General features: G+C 38.0%; 1 protein-coding gene across 6 annotated transcripts in view; it reads left to right on the top strand.

Moving 5' to 3' along the window:
• BPTF (bromodomain PHD finger transcription factor) overlaps positions 1-12,843 on the top strand; it is a gene marked incomplete at its 5' end in the record, with an annotated part of 155,877 nt that overhangs the window by 57,638 nt on the left and 85,396 nt on the right. For 4 of the 6 annotated variants that reach the window (XM_080825942.1, XM_080825939.1, XM_080825940.1 and 1 more), the window contains 3 exons: positions 1,325-1,548; positions 9,136-9,342; positions 9,872-10,060. In XM_080825942.1, coding sequence (XP_080682068.1) covers positions 1,325-1,548; positions 9,136-9,342; positions 9,872-10,060 — 620 coding nt within the window. The remainder of the gene's footprint in view (positions 1-1,324; positions 1,549-9,135; positions 9,343-9,871; positions 10,061-12,843) is intronic. The other 2 variants (XM_080825943.1, XM_080825941.1) reach the window with 1 other exon arrangement.

Genomic DNA, 12,843 nt, shown 5'->3' with positions numbered 1-12,843 from the left:
GACCTTTGGAGAGATGCAGGCAGGACAGGAAGTTGCTCTTCTCTCCAGTTTGAACTTTGTCCATAAGAAAGGAAGAGAGAGGAGACATTATTACTCACAGAGTTGACTCCTTCAAGGACCAGAATTTAGCAGAGCATGTATATCATGTTGATGGAAATGTTCTAAACTGGATTGTAATATCAGCCTGCTCCGTTCCTGCCATGCACTGACCATAACTTAAATATTTCTGGTTCAGATTCCATTCATGTGGTTCATTGATGATCTCAGAGTCAACTGATGTATAAGCAAGACTGTCTTCCAGCAAGTACTTACACACTCTGAAGTGTGAGGCCCTGTTTCTGTGTGTTTCTACATATCTATCTACCTACCTTTCTTTTCTTCTCTTTCTTTCAAGATTTTATTTATTTGACACAGAGAGAGAGATTATAAGTAGGCAGAGAGGCAGGCAGAGCGCAGGGGTGGGGTGGGAAGCAGGCTCCCTGCTGAGCAGAGAGCCCTTTACGGGGCTGGATCCCAGGACCCTGAGACCATGACCTGAGCCGAAGGCAGAGGCTTAACCCACTGCGCCACCCAGGCGCCCCTCTTTCTTTCTTTTTTCAAGATTTATTTATTTATTTTAGAGGGAGAGCGCACACGAGTGGGGGGAGTAGCAGAGGGAGAGGGGAGAGAGAATCTTCCATCAAACTCCCCAGTGGGCAAGGAGCCTGACGCAGGCCTCAGTCCCAGGACCCTGAGATCATGTCCTGAGCTGAAATCAAGAACTGACTGCCAAACCAACTGAACCACCCAGGCGCCCATTGATAATCTTCCTTTGCTGCTATACTAATTCCTCTCTTTCCACTATTTTTGTTTCTTAAAGGTTTTATTTACTTTTTATTTTTATTTTGCAAGAACAAGCGGGGAGGGGCAGAGAGAGAGAGGGAAAGAGACTGAATCCCAAGCAGACTCCATACTGAGCACTGAACCCGGTGTGGGGCTCCATCTCATGACCCTGACATCATGACCTGAGATGAAATCAAGAGTTGGAGGCTCAACCGACTGAGCATCCCAGGCGCTCCATCCTCTCTCTCCACTATTTCTCACGGATTATTTTATCTTACGCTACTGTGGGCTAGGAAATCAAAATAATTAGAGCTTGCTCAATTAAAGTAAAAGTGACTTGAGTTTGAATGAGACTTGAGGGGATTTCTTGTAAGCAAATATCCTGAGCTTTAGTGGGCAGACTTTGTGTTACATATTTTAACCTTCACTGGATAGATGGCAGTTGTCAGATCAGTGCGGTGATGTCTAACACAGAGAGTGTTCTTGTACTTCTTTTAAACAGAGAAGAAGATACAGAAAATGAGAATGAGAAGAAAATTTGGTACTACAGCACAAAGGTCCAACTTGCAGAATTAATTGACTGTCTAGATAAAGATTACTGGGAAGCAGAACTTTGCAAAATCCTGGAAGAAATGCGGGAAGAAATCCACCGGCACATGGACATAACCGAAGACTTGACCAATAAGGCTCGGGGCAGTAACAAATCCTTTCTGGCGGCAGCTAATGGTGAGAGGGAAATTTTCTCAATTTGTTTGTTATTAAATTTAGGATTAACTCTTGCTATGAAATCACTGTAAAACTTGAAATTTTAGTAATTTCAAGTTATATATACTTTAATTCTCTGTGTTTTTTCCTTTTTTTTTTTTTTTAAAGATTTTATTTATTTATTTGACAGAGAGAGAACACAAGTAGGCAGAGAGGCAGGCAGAGAGAGAGGAGGAAGCAGGCTCCCTGCCCAGCAGAGAGCCCAATGCGGGACTCGATCCCAGGACCCCGAGATCATGACCCGAGCTGAAGGCAGAGGCTTAACCCACTGAGCCACCCAGGCGCCCTGTGTTTTTTCTTTTTAAAGATTTTATTTATTTGAGAAAGTGAGCAAGAAAGCACAAGCAGGGGAGCAGCAGAGGGACATGTAGAAGCAGACCCCCACTAAGCAGGGAACCCAACATGAGGCTCGATCTCAGGACCCTGGGATGATGACCTGAGCGAAGGCAGCCATTTAACTGACTAAGCCGCCCAGGCACCTCAGTTCTCTATTTTCTTTTTCTTAAGGAATCTTGTTCATTGCAACATAAATTAGGGGATTTTTATGCATTTTAGCCTTTAGTATCTTGCCTTGGTCATTACTAAATTGTTTTGTTTTGTTTTGTTTTTCTTTAATTCAGGTATCTTATTGAGAATCCTACTTTTATTTATTTATTTATTTAAATATTTTATTTATTTATTAGAGAGGCAGAGAGTGAGAGAGAGAGAGCACGAGTGGGGTTGAGGAGCAGAGAGGGAGACGCAGGCTCCCCACTGAGCAGGGAGCCAGACTCAGGGCTCAATCTGGGAACTCTGGGATCGTGACCTGAGCCAAAGGCAGATGCTCAACCTACTGAGCGACCCAGGCACCCCGTGAATCCTACTTTAAATTATGAGAAAGAGTATTCTTCTAAAAGATAGTCTTTGCTTTTTTTTTTAAATAAAACTTTTAATTTTAGAATAGTTTTATAGTTGGGGCGCCTGGGTGGCTCAGTGGGTTGGGCCGCTGCCTTTGGCTCAGGTCATGATCTCAGGGTCCTGGGATCGAGTCCCGCATCGGGCTCTCTGCTCGGCAGGGAGCTTGCTTCCCTCTCTCTCTCTCTGCCTGCCTCTCTGCCTACTTGTGATCTCTCTCTGTCAAATAAATAAATAATATCTTTAAAAAAAAAAAAAAAGAATAGTTTTATAGTTATAGAAAGGTTGCTGAGGTAGTACAGAGGGTTCCAGATTCCCTCACCAGGTTTCCCCTATTAGCATCTTACATTGGTGTGGCACATTTGTCATAAGTAGTGAACCTATATTGATACATTATGATACCTTAATCTATACTTTATTCTGATTTTCTTATTTTTACTGGTAACCTTTCTCTGTCTCACAATCCCATCCAGGCTACCACATTGTATTTACTTACGTCTGTTTAGGTTCCTCTAGACTGTCACATTTTCTCAGACTTTTCATATTTTTGATGACTTTCACGGTTTTGAGGAGTACTGGTCAGGTATTTAATAGAAGGCCCTCAAATGGATTTGTCTCATGTTCTTCTCAGAACTGAGATACGGATTCTGGAAGGAAGACCACACCACTCTCCTCCTACCAGCACTACATGCCGTCACGTGACTTGTCACTGATGATGTTCATCTGGTTCAGGTGGCATTTGTTGAGTTTCTGCCCTGTAAGATTACTGCTCCCACCTGTGCTGGGCTTTTCGGAAGAAAGTCACTGTGCACTGCCTGCACTCAGGTGGGGAGGGTTTAGGCTCCACTCCGGGGTAGCAGCTATCTACACAAATTATTTGGGACTTTTCTGCATAGGAGATTTGTCTGTTCTCCTAGTTTATTTATTTATATCAGTGTGGACTCATGGATATCTATTTTATACTTTGGATTATATTTCAGTAGTACCTGATTTACTTTGTTGCTCAACTTTTTGCTTTATAAAAAAAGATAATAAGTAAATATGATTTTTTTAACTTAATTTCTTTTCAGTGTAACAGAATAAATATGATTTTTTAAAGAAAGTTTAAATAGTACAAAAAGGTGTAGAATGAAAAGTGAACTTCCTTTGTAATCTCCAGTTTCACCTCTTTTTCCCACTTTTTTATATTTAATAAGTATCACCTGTGTTTTCCTTAAATCTTAGGTAAAATGATTAGGTAAGACTCTGAAAGTACACTTTAACCGCCTGGTTTTGCTTTTCTTTATACATTATCTGCTGTACGTAAAATCCTCTTAATGTTCTCGAGTCTCCATTTACTGAAAAAATTTCCCCATTCTCCCTTTTGCTTAAAATAGAATGTCTATACTTAATATATTTAGTTAAGCTATTTCCCAGCTTGTTCTCACATACTCTACATCAGCATTCACTTGAATTCACCTGTGTTTTTTTGAGGGTGATAGTCATATTGTCCTGTATAAATACTGTTGCATACACATGCACTCCATCTTCAGAAACTAGCAGACTAATTACCAAGGATTGTGTTTCTTCATATCTGGTTGTTGGAAGTATTTTTCTGTTAGATCTGTTTAGAAAAATAGGTAACATTTTTATCAGATAATTTCAGTTGTTAGAATTTGGGGGGGGAGTTTGTATCCTCTTCTGATTTCTTTTTCTCCATGGTATAGAACAGATAATAGGAAGTTTATTAATTTTAGACAGGTTACTTTCCTCTTGGTTTTCTTTCATGAATCATGGCATTAAAATTAACAAATCTATTTTTACTTTCTTGCATCCTCAGCTTTTAGTACAATAATAAAGAACTATGTCCAGTCCCCTAAGAAGCAGTATTATGTATGTTTTTATCAAGTATGTTGAATTAGAAGTATTTTCTGGAGTGAGCTTGCCTGTGTACAAAATTGTAGAGATGGTATCATCTTTTTTTTTTCAAGATTAATTTACTTATGAGAGAGAGACTAGGAGGTACACTTGAGCAGGGGAAAGGGCAGAGGGAGAGGGCCAAGTAGACTTCGTGCTGAGCACAGAGCCTGATGTGCAGAGTCTGACATGGGGCTCCATCCCAGGACCCTGAGGTCATGACCTGAGCCGAAGTCAGACGCTCCACCAACTGAGGCACCCATGCACCTCAGTATCATCTTAACTAAAGAACAAAACCAAAATAGGAATTGGTAATCAAAATGTTTAGTGGTCTGATACAGGGGAATGTGAAAAACTAGAAATGCCCAATATAGAAGAATTGGATTATCATGCTATAGAAGACTGGAGATTTGGAGAATTACATAAGGTACCATGCCAGAACAGTACCTGGGTCTTTGAAGTACTTAAATTCTCTTTCTCTAAATAAACAACGCGGTAAATACACCAGCTTTTATTAAAAAAATAACCAATTAGCATAGTAGGATTATAGTTGGTATCCTATTTATATTTTTCAAATTTCCTACAATGAGCATTTTTTTGCTTTATTTTTGTTTTTTAAAGATTCGTTTATTTTTAGGGGGAGAGAGAGGCAGAAGGAGAAGGAGAAACAGAATCTCAAGCAGACTCCCCACTGAGTGTGGAGCCTGACAGGGGCTTGATCAGTCCCACAACTCTGAGATCATGACCTGAAGCTGAAACCTAGAGTCAGGTGCTCAACCAACTGAGCCACCCAGGCGCCCAGCATATAATGTACTTTTAAAAATTAAACTTTTTTGTGTAATCAGGAACAGCAGAGAAAGCTTTGGGCATCAGGCCAGAATATATTCTTAGACAGTTAGGGGGCTAATGCCTATGTGCTGTGGGACTGTCTTGATCCTGTAGTTACCTCTTAATACAGTGTGGAGTTCATTTAAGTAAGAGTGACTGTGGCTTGGATTTATTTCATGGGGAGATCTAGATAAAAAGTGACACTTTTTTTTTTCTCTTCTTCTCCTCCTTTGCTAAGGTTCATCCAACACGGTACTCTTACTCAAAAGAATTGAAAATTAATGGGGAAGAGGGGAGAAAACTGACTTTTTTTTTTAAGATTTTGTCAGAGAGAAAGAGAGCACAAGCATGGGGAGTGGCAGGCAGAAGGAGAATCAGTGCTCCCACTGAGCAAGGAGCCTGGTTCGGGACTTGATCCCAGGACCTTGGGATCATGACCTGAGCTGAAGGTAGACGTTTAACCAGCTGAGCCACCCAAGCATCCTGAAAACTGGCATTTTTGAGTACCTGCTTTGGTGTTCAACTAGATGTTTTACAAGCCTTTAATCCTCTCAACAGCTTTGTAAGGGGTATACTGGCAGTGAATTAAACATTCAGACAGAAGAATTCCCCATTAAAATGCTGGTCTGCCACTGTTAAGTTTATTTGCTCTCCCTGGGAACCAAAATCTGAGCTATGGTAGGTAGTCCATTTAGGAGCATCCAGGCCAGGTAAAAACCTAGAACAATTTCTTGTGGTGTTCTTTAACTTGGGATCTTATGAGAGGAAAACAGCAGAAAGAAACTACTGGGTTCTGAAATAGCCAGGAGTAATTTGCATTATCATGGCATCAGTTTCAGCATCACAGTGTGTTCTAATGACTCGACATTCTTAACCTTGCAAATAGCATAAATCCTTTCAAGTTTAGCCCTTTGGTTTTTATTTTTTTTATTATTTTTTATTTTTTTAAAGATTTTATTTATTTGACAGACAGAGATCACAAGTAGGCAGAGAGGCAGGCAGGGAGAGAGGAGGAAGCAGGCTCCCTGCTGAGCAGAGAGCCTGATGCGGGGCTCGATCCCATGACCCTGGGATCATGACCTGAGCTGAAGGCAGAGGCTTTAACCCACTGAGCCACCCAGGCGCCCAAGCCCTTTGGTTTTTATATACTTATATGTATACTTTGGGAGAGTTTAATTCTACTTTGGTAGTTCAGTTTTCCTTTTCTGTTTTTTTCTAATAGTTTATGAAAATTTTCAAATATATGGAAAGATCAAAAATGGTGCAGTAAACACCTGTATGTCCATCATGATTATACAATTTACTGTATATTTTTAGTTGTAAATAGTTTGCTATATTTGCTTTATCATATACCTTTATGGTAATTGTATTTTATAATTCTTTATTTTGGTGTTTTTGAAGGAAGCTTATTTTTGGAATACATTTTTCTAAGTAGAGATGGTTTTTATTTTATTTTAGAGAGAGAGAGAGAGAAAGTGCGGAGGGGAGGGGCAAAGAACGAGGGAGAGAGAGAATCTTAAGCAGGTTCCATGCCCAGAACAGAACCCCACATAAGGCTTAATCTCACGACCGTGAGATCATGACCTGAGCCGAAATCAAGAGTCAGATGCTTAACTGGGTGACTGCGCCACCCAATCACCCTGGTAGTAGTTGTTTTTGTTTTATTTTGTTTTGTCTTGTTTTTAATGTTGTTTTATTCTCATTAAATGGCACTAGGAAAGTTGGGAGGAACTTGAACTAGTTAGGTGAAGAAAAGCTAGCAGTTGGGGGCGCCTGGCTGGCTCAGTCGGTAGAGCTGGTGACTCTTGATCTCAGGGTCATGAGTTCAAGCCCCACATTGGGCATAGAGATTCCTTGAAAAAAGGAAAAAGAAGAGCTGGCAGTTGAAAATCAGGGTGGAGCTATGTTTGAAAGAGAAATACTATGGCTCTAAGAAGAGCAAGTGATTAGAAACTAGGCTTCTAAATAAAAAGTTCTTTAAAAAAAAATGAGATGCTTCCATTGATAAGTTTAGTGTACTTATTAGCAAGAGTAACCACAGCTATGGTGAATTGAACTGAAAGTGGCAGGTAAAGGGATATGAAGAGATAGGTCAAAAGGATCCTGGGAAGACTTGGATGATGAGGAGGACAGAAAACGTGCCAGTTGGAATTTCTTCCATATGAAATTGTCCTGTACCTATCTTAGATGTTCATATATTGATTGGCTCTGAATTCTTACAGGAATTCGGAATAGAGAAGGTGATAGAGAGTGTGAGGAATTAACTCCAGCCAGCTCAGCTGTCATCACTTTACCAGAAAGATCAGTGTTTTCCAGTGATGACTTTTTAGGGTTTTTTAATCCTAGGAAACATTCTAGATACCTACAATTTAAGAAGCATGGTTGAAAATGCAGGTACAGAAGATTTAAACAAAGGAAATGTAAACAAGGAAATTCAAAAATAAAAAAAAAATTACCATGTTACATGGCATTAAAAATGTTTCTTCTTGTTCACAAACACTGTACTCTAGTTGGTAAATTTATTTCTCATCTGGGTACAGTTTAGCAGTTCTGAAATTACTGTGTATACTAGAGTTGACCAAATAAGTAGATATATTATAGATAATGAGAACAAGGTTTCTCTTGTTAGAAGTTACAGAGAAGCGGGGCGCCTGGGTGGCTCAGTAGGTTAAAGCCTCTGCCTTCCGCTCAGGTCATGGTCCCAGGGTCCTGGGATCAAGCCCCGCATCAGGCTCTCTGCTCAGCGGGGAGCCTGCTTCCTCCTCCCTCTCTGCCTGCCTCTCTTCCTACTTGTGATTTCTCTCTCTGTGTCGAATAAATAAATAAAATCTTTAAAAAAAAAAAGTTACAGAGAAGCAACAAGGCAATGCTTGAATGGACCACACAAACCACCGCACAAAGATAGAGAAAAAATATAGATGTATGACATACATTGTTTAGTATGCATATACTTAACATTTCCTAGCTGTTGGCTGAGTATCGAAATAGTGACACTGTAGTAGTAACAATTACACCTGAGCCCAGATCATGTCTTCTGGATATCATTCTCCAATAAAAAAAGAACCAAGAGTCCTTACAGAGATCATGGATTCTAGGGTTGGGACAGGGAAAAGACAAGGTGAGCCTGGAGCGTCTTGTCGTACTAGAAAGTAAGGGAACGCTAAATGAATGAACGAATGAACAACTGAATGATTGAAGTGTGTTCAGAGAACACAGGCCTCACTTTCAGCTTCCAGTGGCCAAAGCTGGAACAAACTTGAGGAACAAAATAAAAAATGATAGTATTGGATCATAATCCAAAGAATGTCATTAATACCTGAGAGTCTGTGCCAATATACTTGTGGTCTACATCATACTATAATATCATTCCACCCAAATTGAAAGAGGATTAGAGCCCTTAGGGATTTATTGAAATATTCAAAACAGTTACGGGACTTCAGAGAGAAATGTTTTTTCCAAATGGGACTTCGTTTTCTCGTTTTTCAGTAGAGCCTAAAGGTTAGATAGCTTGGCAACTGTAAGCCTAAACAGCTAGTTCAAGTCAGATGTGCACTGGGTCATGGGTACCTTGGTTTTGACCGCTGTACCAGACTGCCTGAAACTGTGGGTCTGTGCAGCTCACAGTTTTCCTCATACGGTAGAAGAGATGACAGTAATCTCTATCATGTCAGCTTCAAAGGTTAGACTGATTTTCTTTTTTGAAAAAAGAAAGTAGTTGTAATTACCATATATTTTCTAGAAATGAAGATAACCAAATTGGTTGGGTTCTATAAGCATTGACATCGTATTGGTAATCTTTATCCTTATTTCCTAGTTCTAATGTTTGAACATGTTTAATTTTAATAACTTATATTGAAACTCTTAAGTGGCATCTGTAGTACTTTTATATCTGGTATACATGGAAGCAAAACTTTTTGTTTTTTATTACAGAAGAAATTTTGGAATCCATAAGAGCCAAAAAAGGAGATATTGATATTGTTAAAAGCCCAGAAGAAGTAGAAAAGGACAAGAACGAGATTGAGAATAATAACTCCAAAGAGGTTGAGAAAAGCAGAGAGGAGTTTGAAGACCAGTCCCTTGAAAAAGACAGTGACGACAAAACAGCGGATGATGATCCTGAGCAAGGAAAATCTGAGGGTAAAAAAATTACTTGGCTAGAAAGTGATATTTAATCAGTGTCATATATGAAACCTTCAGTTTTACTTTCAAAATGAATCTCTTTTTATTACTAATACTTACTTAAATTTATATTTCTAAAGAAAGGAGGATATCATTTCCCCTTGTAACATGTATAATCATTGTAATGAGTTTTACATATTGGTGGATTGGTTAGAATATATATCTCTGTTTATACTTCCTAATAAGCTACCCTTTTCCTATGAGATTTGTTGGTGAAAAATCCCTGTTTTTATAGCAAAATATTCACTTTTGTATGTGATATGTTCATTTTTATATTAATTAAACATTCTTAATATTTTAAATATTCGTAAATACTCTTTGGATTACTTACTGCAGAAGTATCCCAGAATCTAATTGCTTCAAAATGGCCATCAAATAAAAGCACGTTTTCTTGGTGATCATTCATTTTTAGTAGTTGAATGTGGCCATTTGTCCTAAAGCAATTTTAAAGGATATCTTTAAAGTTTTGTTGTGCATTTTACTGTAGAGCCAACAGAAGTTGGGGATAAAGGTAACTCTGTGTCAGCAAATCTTGGCGACAACACAACAAATGCTTCTTCAGAAGAGACTAGTCCCTCTGAAGGGAGGAGTCCCGTGGGGTGTCTCTCAGAAACCCACGATAGCAGCAACATGGCAGAGAAGAAGGTGGCATCTGAGCTCCCCCAGGATGTGCCAGGTACAGAGGGCAGTGTATCAATGCCTCTGTAATGGGGGGAATCGTTCCCTTTTGTAGTAAAAGCTGAATGTCACCTGAAATTTTAAAGTATGTGTTCATTCATGCTGCTTGCTTACATTAAGTGCCATCCCTGATTGCTAAATTGTCACCTAACATTTGGAGTTTGACACATGTTCTTGCAGTTAGTGCTTGAAACTCATCATAATCTTCATGCTTTTTAAAGTTCATTTAGCTGGTTTTGACTAATAGACTTATTTGTATATTTTATCATCAGATCATAGTGGCAGATATTTTGGTTTTAAGTACTTACATACTAATGGCTCCGTGTTGAATGATTTGACCATTCCAATTCTGTATGTACTAACAAATTAATTTATGTTTGCATGTGCTCGTGTAGTTTTTTAAACATTTCAAACCATAATGTTATGATAGAAAACCATTGTCACAAAACATTTTTTGCAAGATATATTTTGACATTGAAAATGTTAAAGTTAATCGATAGTCCATATTTTAAGCTTTTTAAAATTAAAATTATACTTGAAGTAATTTATATCACACGCAAAGAATGTCATTATGCCTTTCCTTGTGCCTTTTTTTATGAAAAATAATTTTTATTATAAGAGCTATATGTATTTTTTAAAAAGCAAACTAGAAAATTTAGGTGAGCAAAACAAAATAAACACTGGTAATCCCACGGCAAATTAAGAATCGTAGCTAATACCTTGCTGGAAGTCCTTAATGATTTTTTTCTATATATTATAAGAATATCATGTATTTTCCAACTTGTGGTACTGTCATTGCTCTTGGGGGTAGGATATTGATGTGTTGGGAAGAACGACAGCATTAGTTAACAGTTGAAAGGCTTGATTCTAGATCCGCTTCTGCCATTAAGTTAATGTCATATTTAATCTCGCAAGGCCACAATGTCCCTGTTTTATAATTTGAAGGATTTTGATGATTAACGGTTCTTGCATGACTGCTTTCAACTGAGTACTTATAAACAGTGAACTATTGCTGAAAACACCAGTAACATTAAATTAGTAACAAATGTAACATTAGATTACATGCAGAGATGTATGTGTAGGGTCCAAAAGAATCACAATAATAAGGTCACCATATTTTATCCTAATGAGAGATTGTTGATTAAGATGAAGAAAAGTCTGGAAACTGTGCTAACTGGTGAAATAAAACAAAATTTTGAGCCTAGAAAAGAATAGACTTGGTATCAAGAGCAAACTAGATTGAAAATAATGTAATTGTCCACTGAGAAGTTGGCTGGGGGATTAGACTTCTCTTTGAGATGTAGGATATTAAGTCAAATAAGTAGAAATAATAGGAATATTATGAGTAAATATTAACCACTTTAAATTACAGCTGTTTAGAAAATAGAAGTAATAAATTCCCTTTTACTAGATTAATTTAGTAAATACCTATCAGAGGTAATTTCATTTCATGAAGGAATAAGTAATGTTGATACCTACCTGACCTATCAGAGATGATTTCAGCACAAGTCCTTTATTGAATGGACTGGAGAATCAGAGATCTATAATTCTGTGGTTAGATCTCTAGGTCCTGTCCAATTAAAATATTACAGTATTACGACTTAATATCTTTATGAGTCAGAATTTGGAAGCAGAGTACTAGGTCCCCAAAATTGTGAAGAGGATTTCATTTTTATTGGAATTATGATTACATCCTTAGTAAATACTTATTAAAATATTCTTTATGCTTTTAGATTGATAGTTATTGTAAACCTTATTCTTACTAGTAGGTTTATATACTGGTTAGTTGTTTGGTTCTTAAACCAAACACAGTAGAGTAACAGCTGTGCACAGATTTTAGCAGACATTTGCTTTTACATTATTTATTGCCAGTTTATTAATGTCTCTGAGACATGTGTTCTTTTGCTACCAGAATGGTTTAAGGGAGAAACTCTTATCTTGGTATACTTTTAAGGGCTGCCAGATGAAATACTATATCTACAAGACTTAGGGTAGTACCTGACGTGTTGATTGCTCAGTAAAGGCTGGATATTGTTGTTATTGCTGTATACAGTCAAGGCTTTGAAAGAGGGAGAAGGCCTAGCGAGTAAAAAATAACAAAGTGGGTGAGTTGAATTATACATTTAAGGTTCAGTAATAGTATTTAAACTTCGTGTTTAAACTTTGCGTTCAGTTGGTTTTTTCAGTAGTAGTATTTAAATTTCGTATTTAAACTTTGCATTCAGTTGGTTTTTTCATGTGTAGGTCACAAAAAATCGATTTAGATGAGAACCTGAACAAGAAGTGGGAGCAAATAGCAATTGTCAGTTGCTGTAATTGGAATTGATTGGGTTCATTAGCAGGATCAGAGTGCCAGAGAGCTGAAGAGGCTATAAATTCAAAACCTGACTATTTAGTAAATCACAGCTCTCTCCTTGACTAGACTAGAAAATGAAACTAAACCTAAAAACCTGGTAGTCTCATACTTGTTTCCAAAACAATGTGAAAAGCATTTTTAAAGACACATATTAAGCACACCACACCAGTTTTAAAAGAGGAGTTTGGTACATTTAAAGTAGACAAACATTTTAGTAGATCCCTGACTTTAAAATTTATGACACTAGTGGGAATGTATCAGTGACCAAAACAGACAAAGTCAAGGCCCTTGAGGATTCTCCTTTCTAGTGGGCAGTAGATGGGCCTAATGGTAGAGTCCTGATCCTCATGGAAGACCGTAACGTAGTTACATAGAAGACTCTCTGCTTCCTTCTGTTTCTGTCTCTTTCTCCATGCACTCATTTA

Source organism: Martes martes (genome assembly GCF_963455335.1).
Source record: "Martes martes genome assembly, chromosome: 16".
In the NCBI taxonomy this organism is placed as follows: Eukaryota; Metazoa; Chordata; class Mammalia; order Carnivora; family Mustelidae; genus Martes; species Martes martes.
The sequence above is the reverse complement of the archived record's forward strand: the minus strand, read 5'-3'. Positions and strand labels throughout refer to the sequence as shown.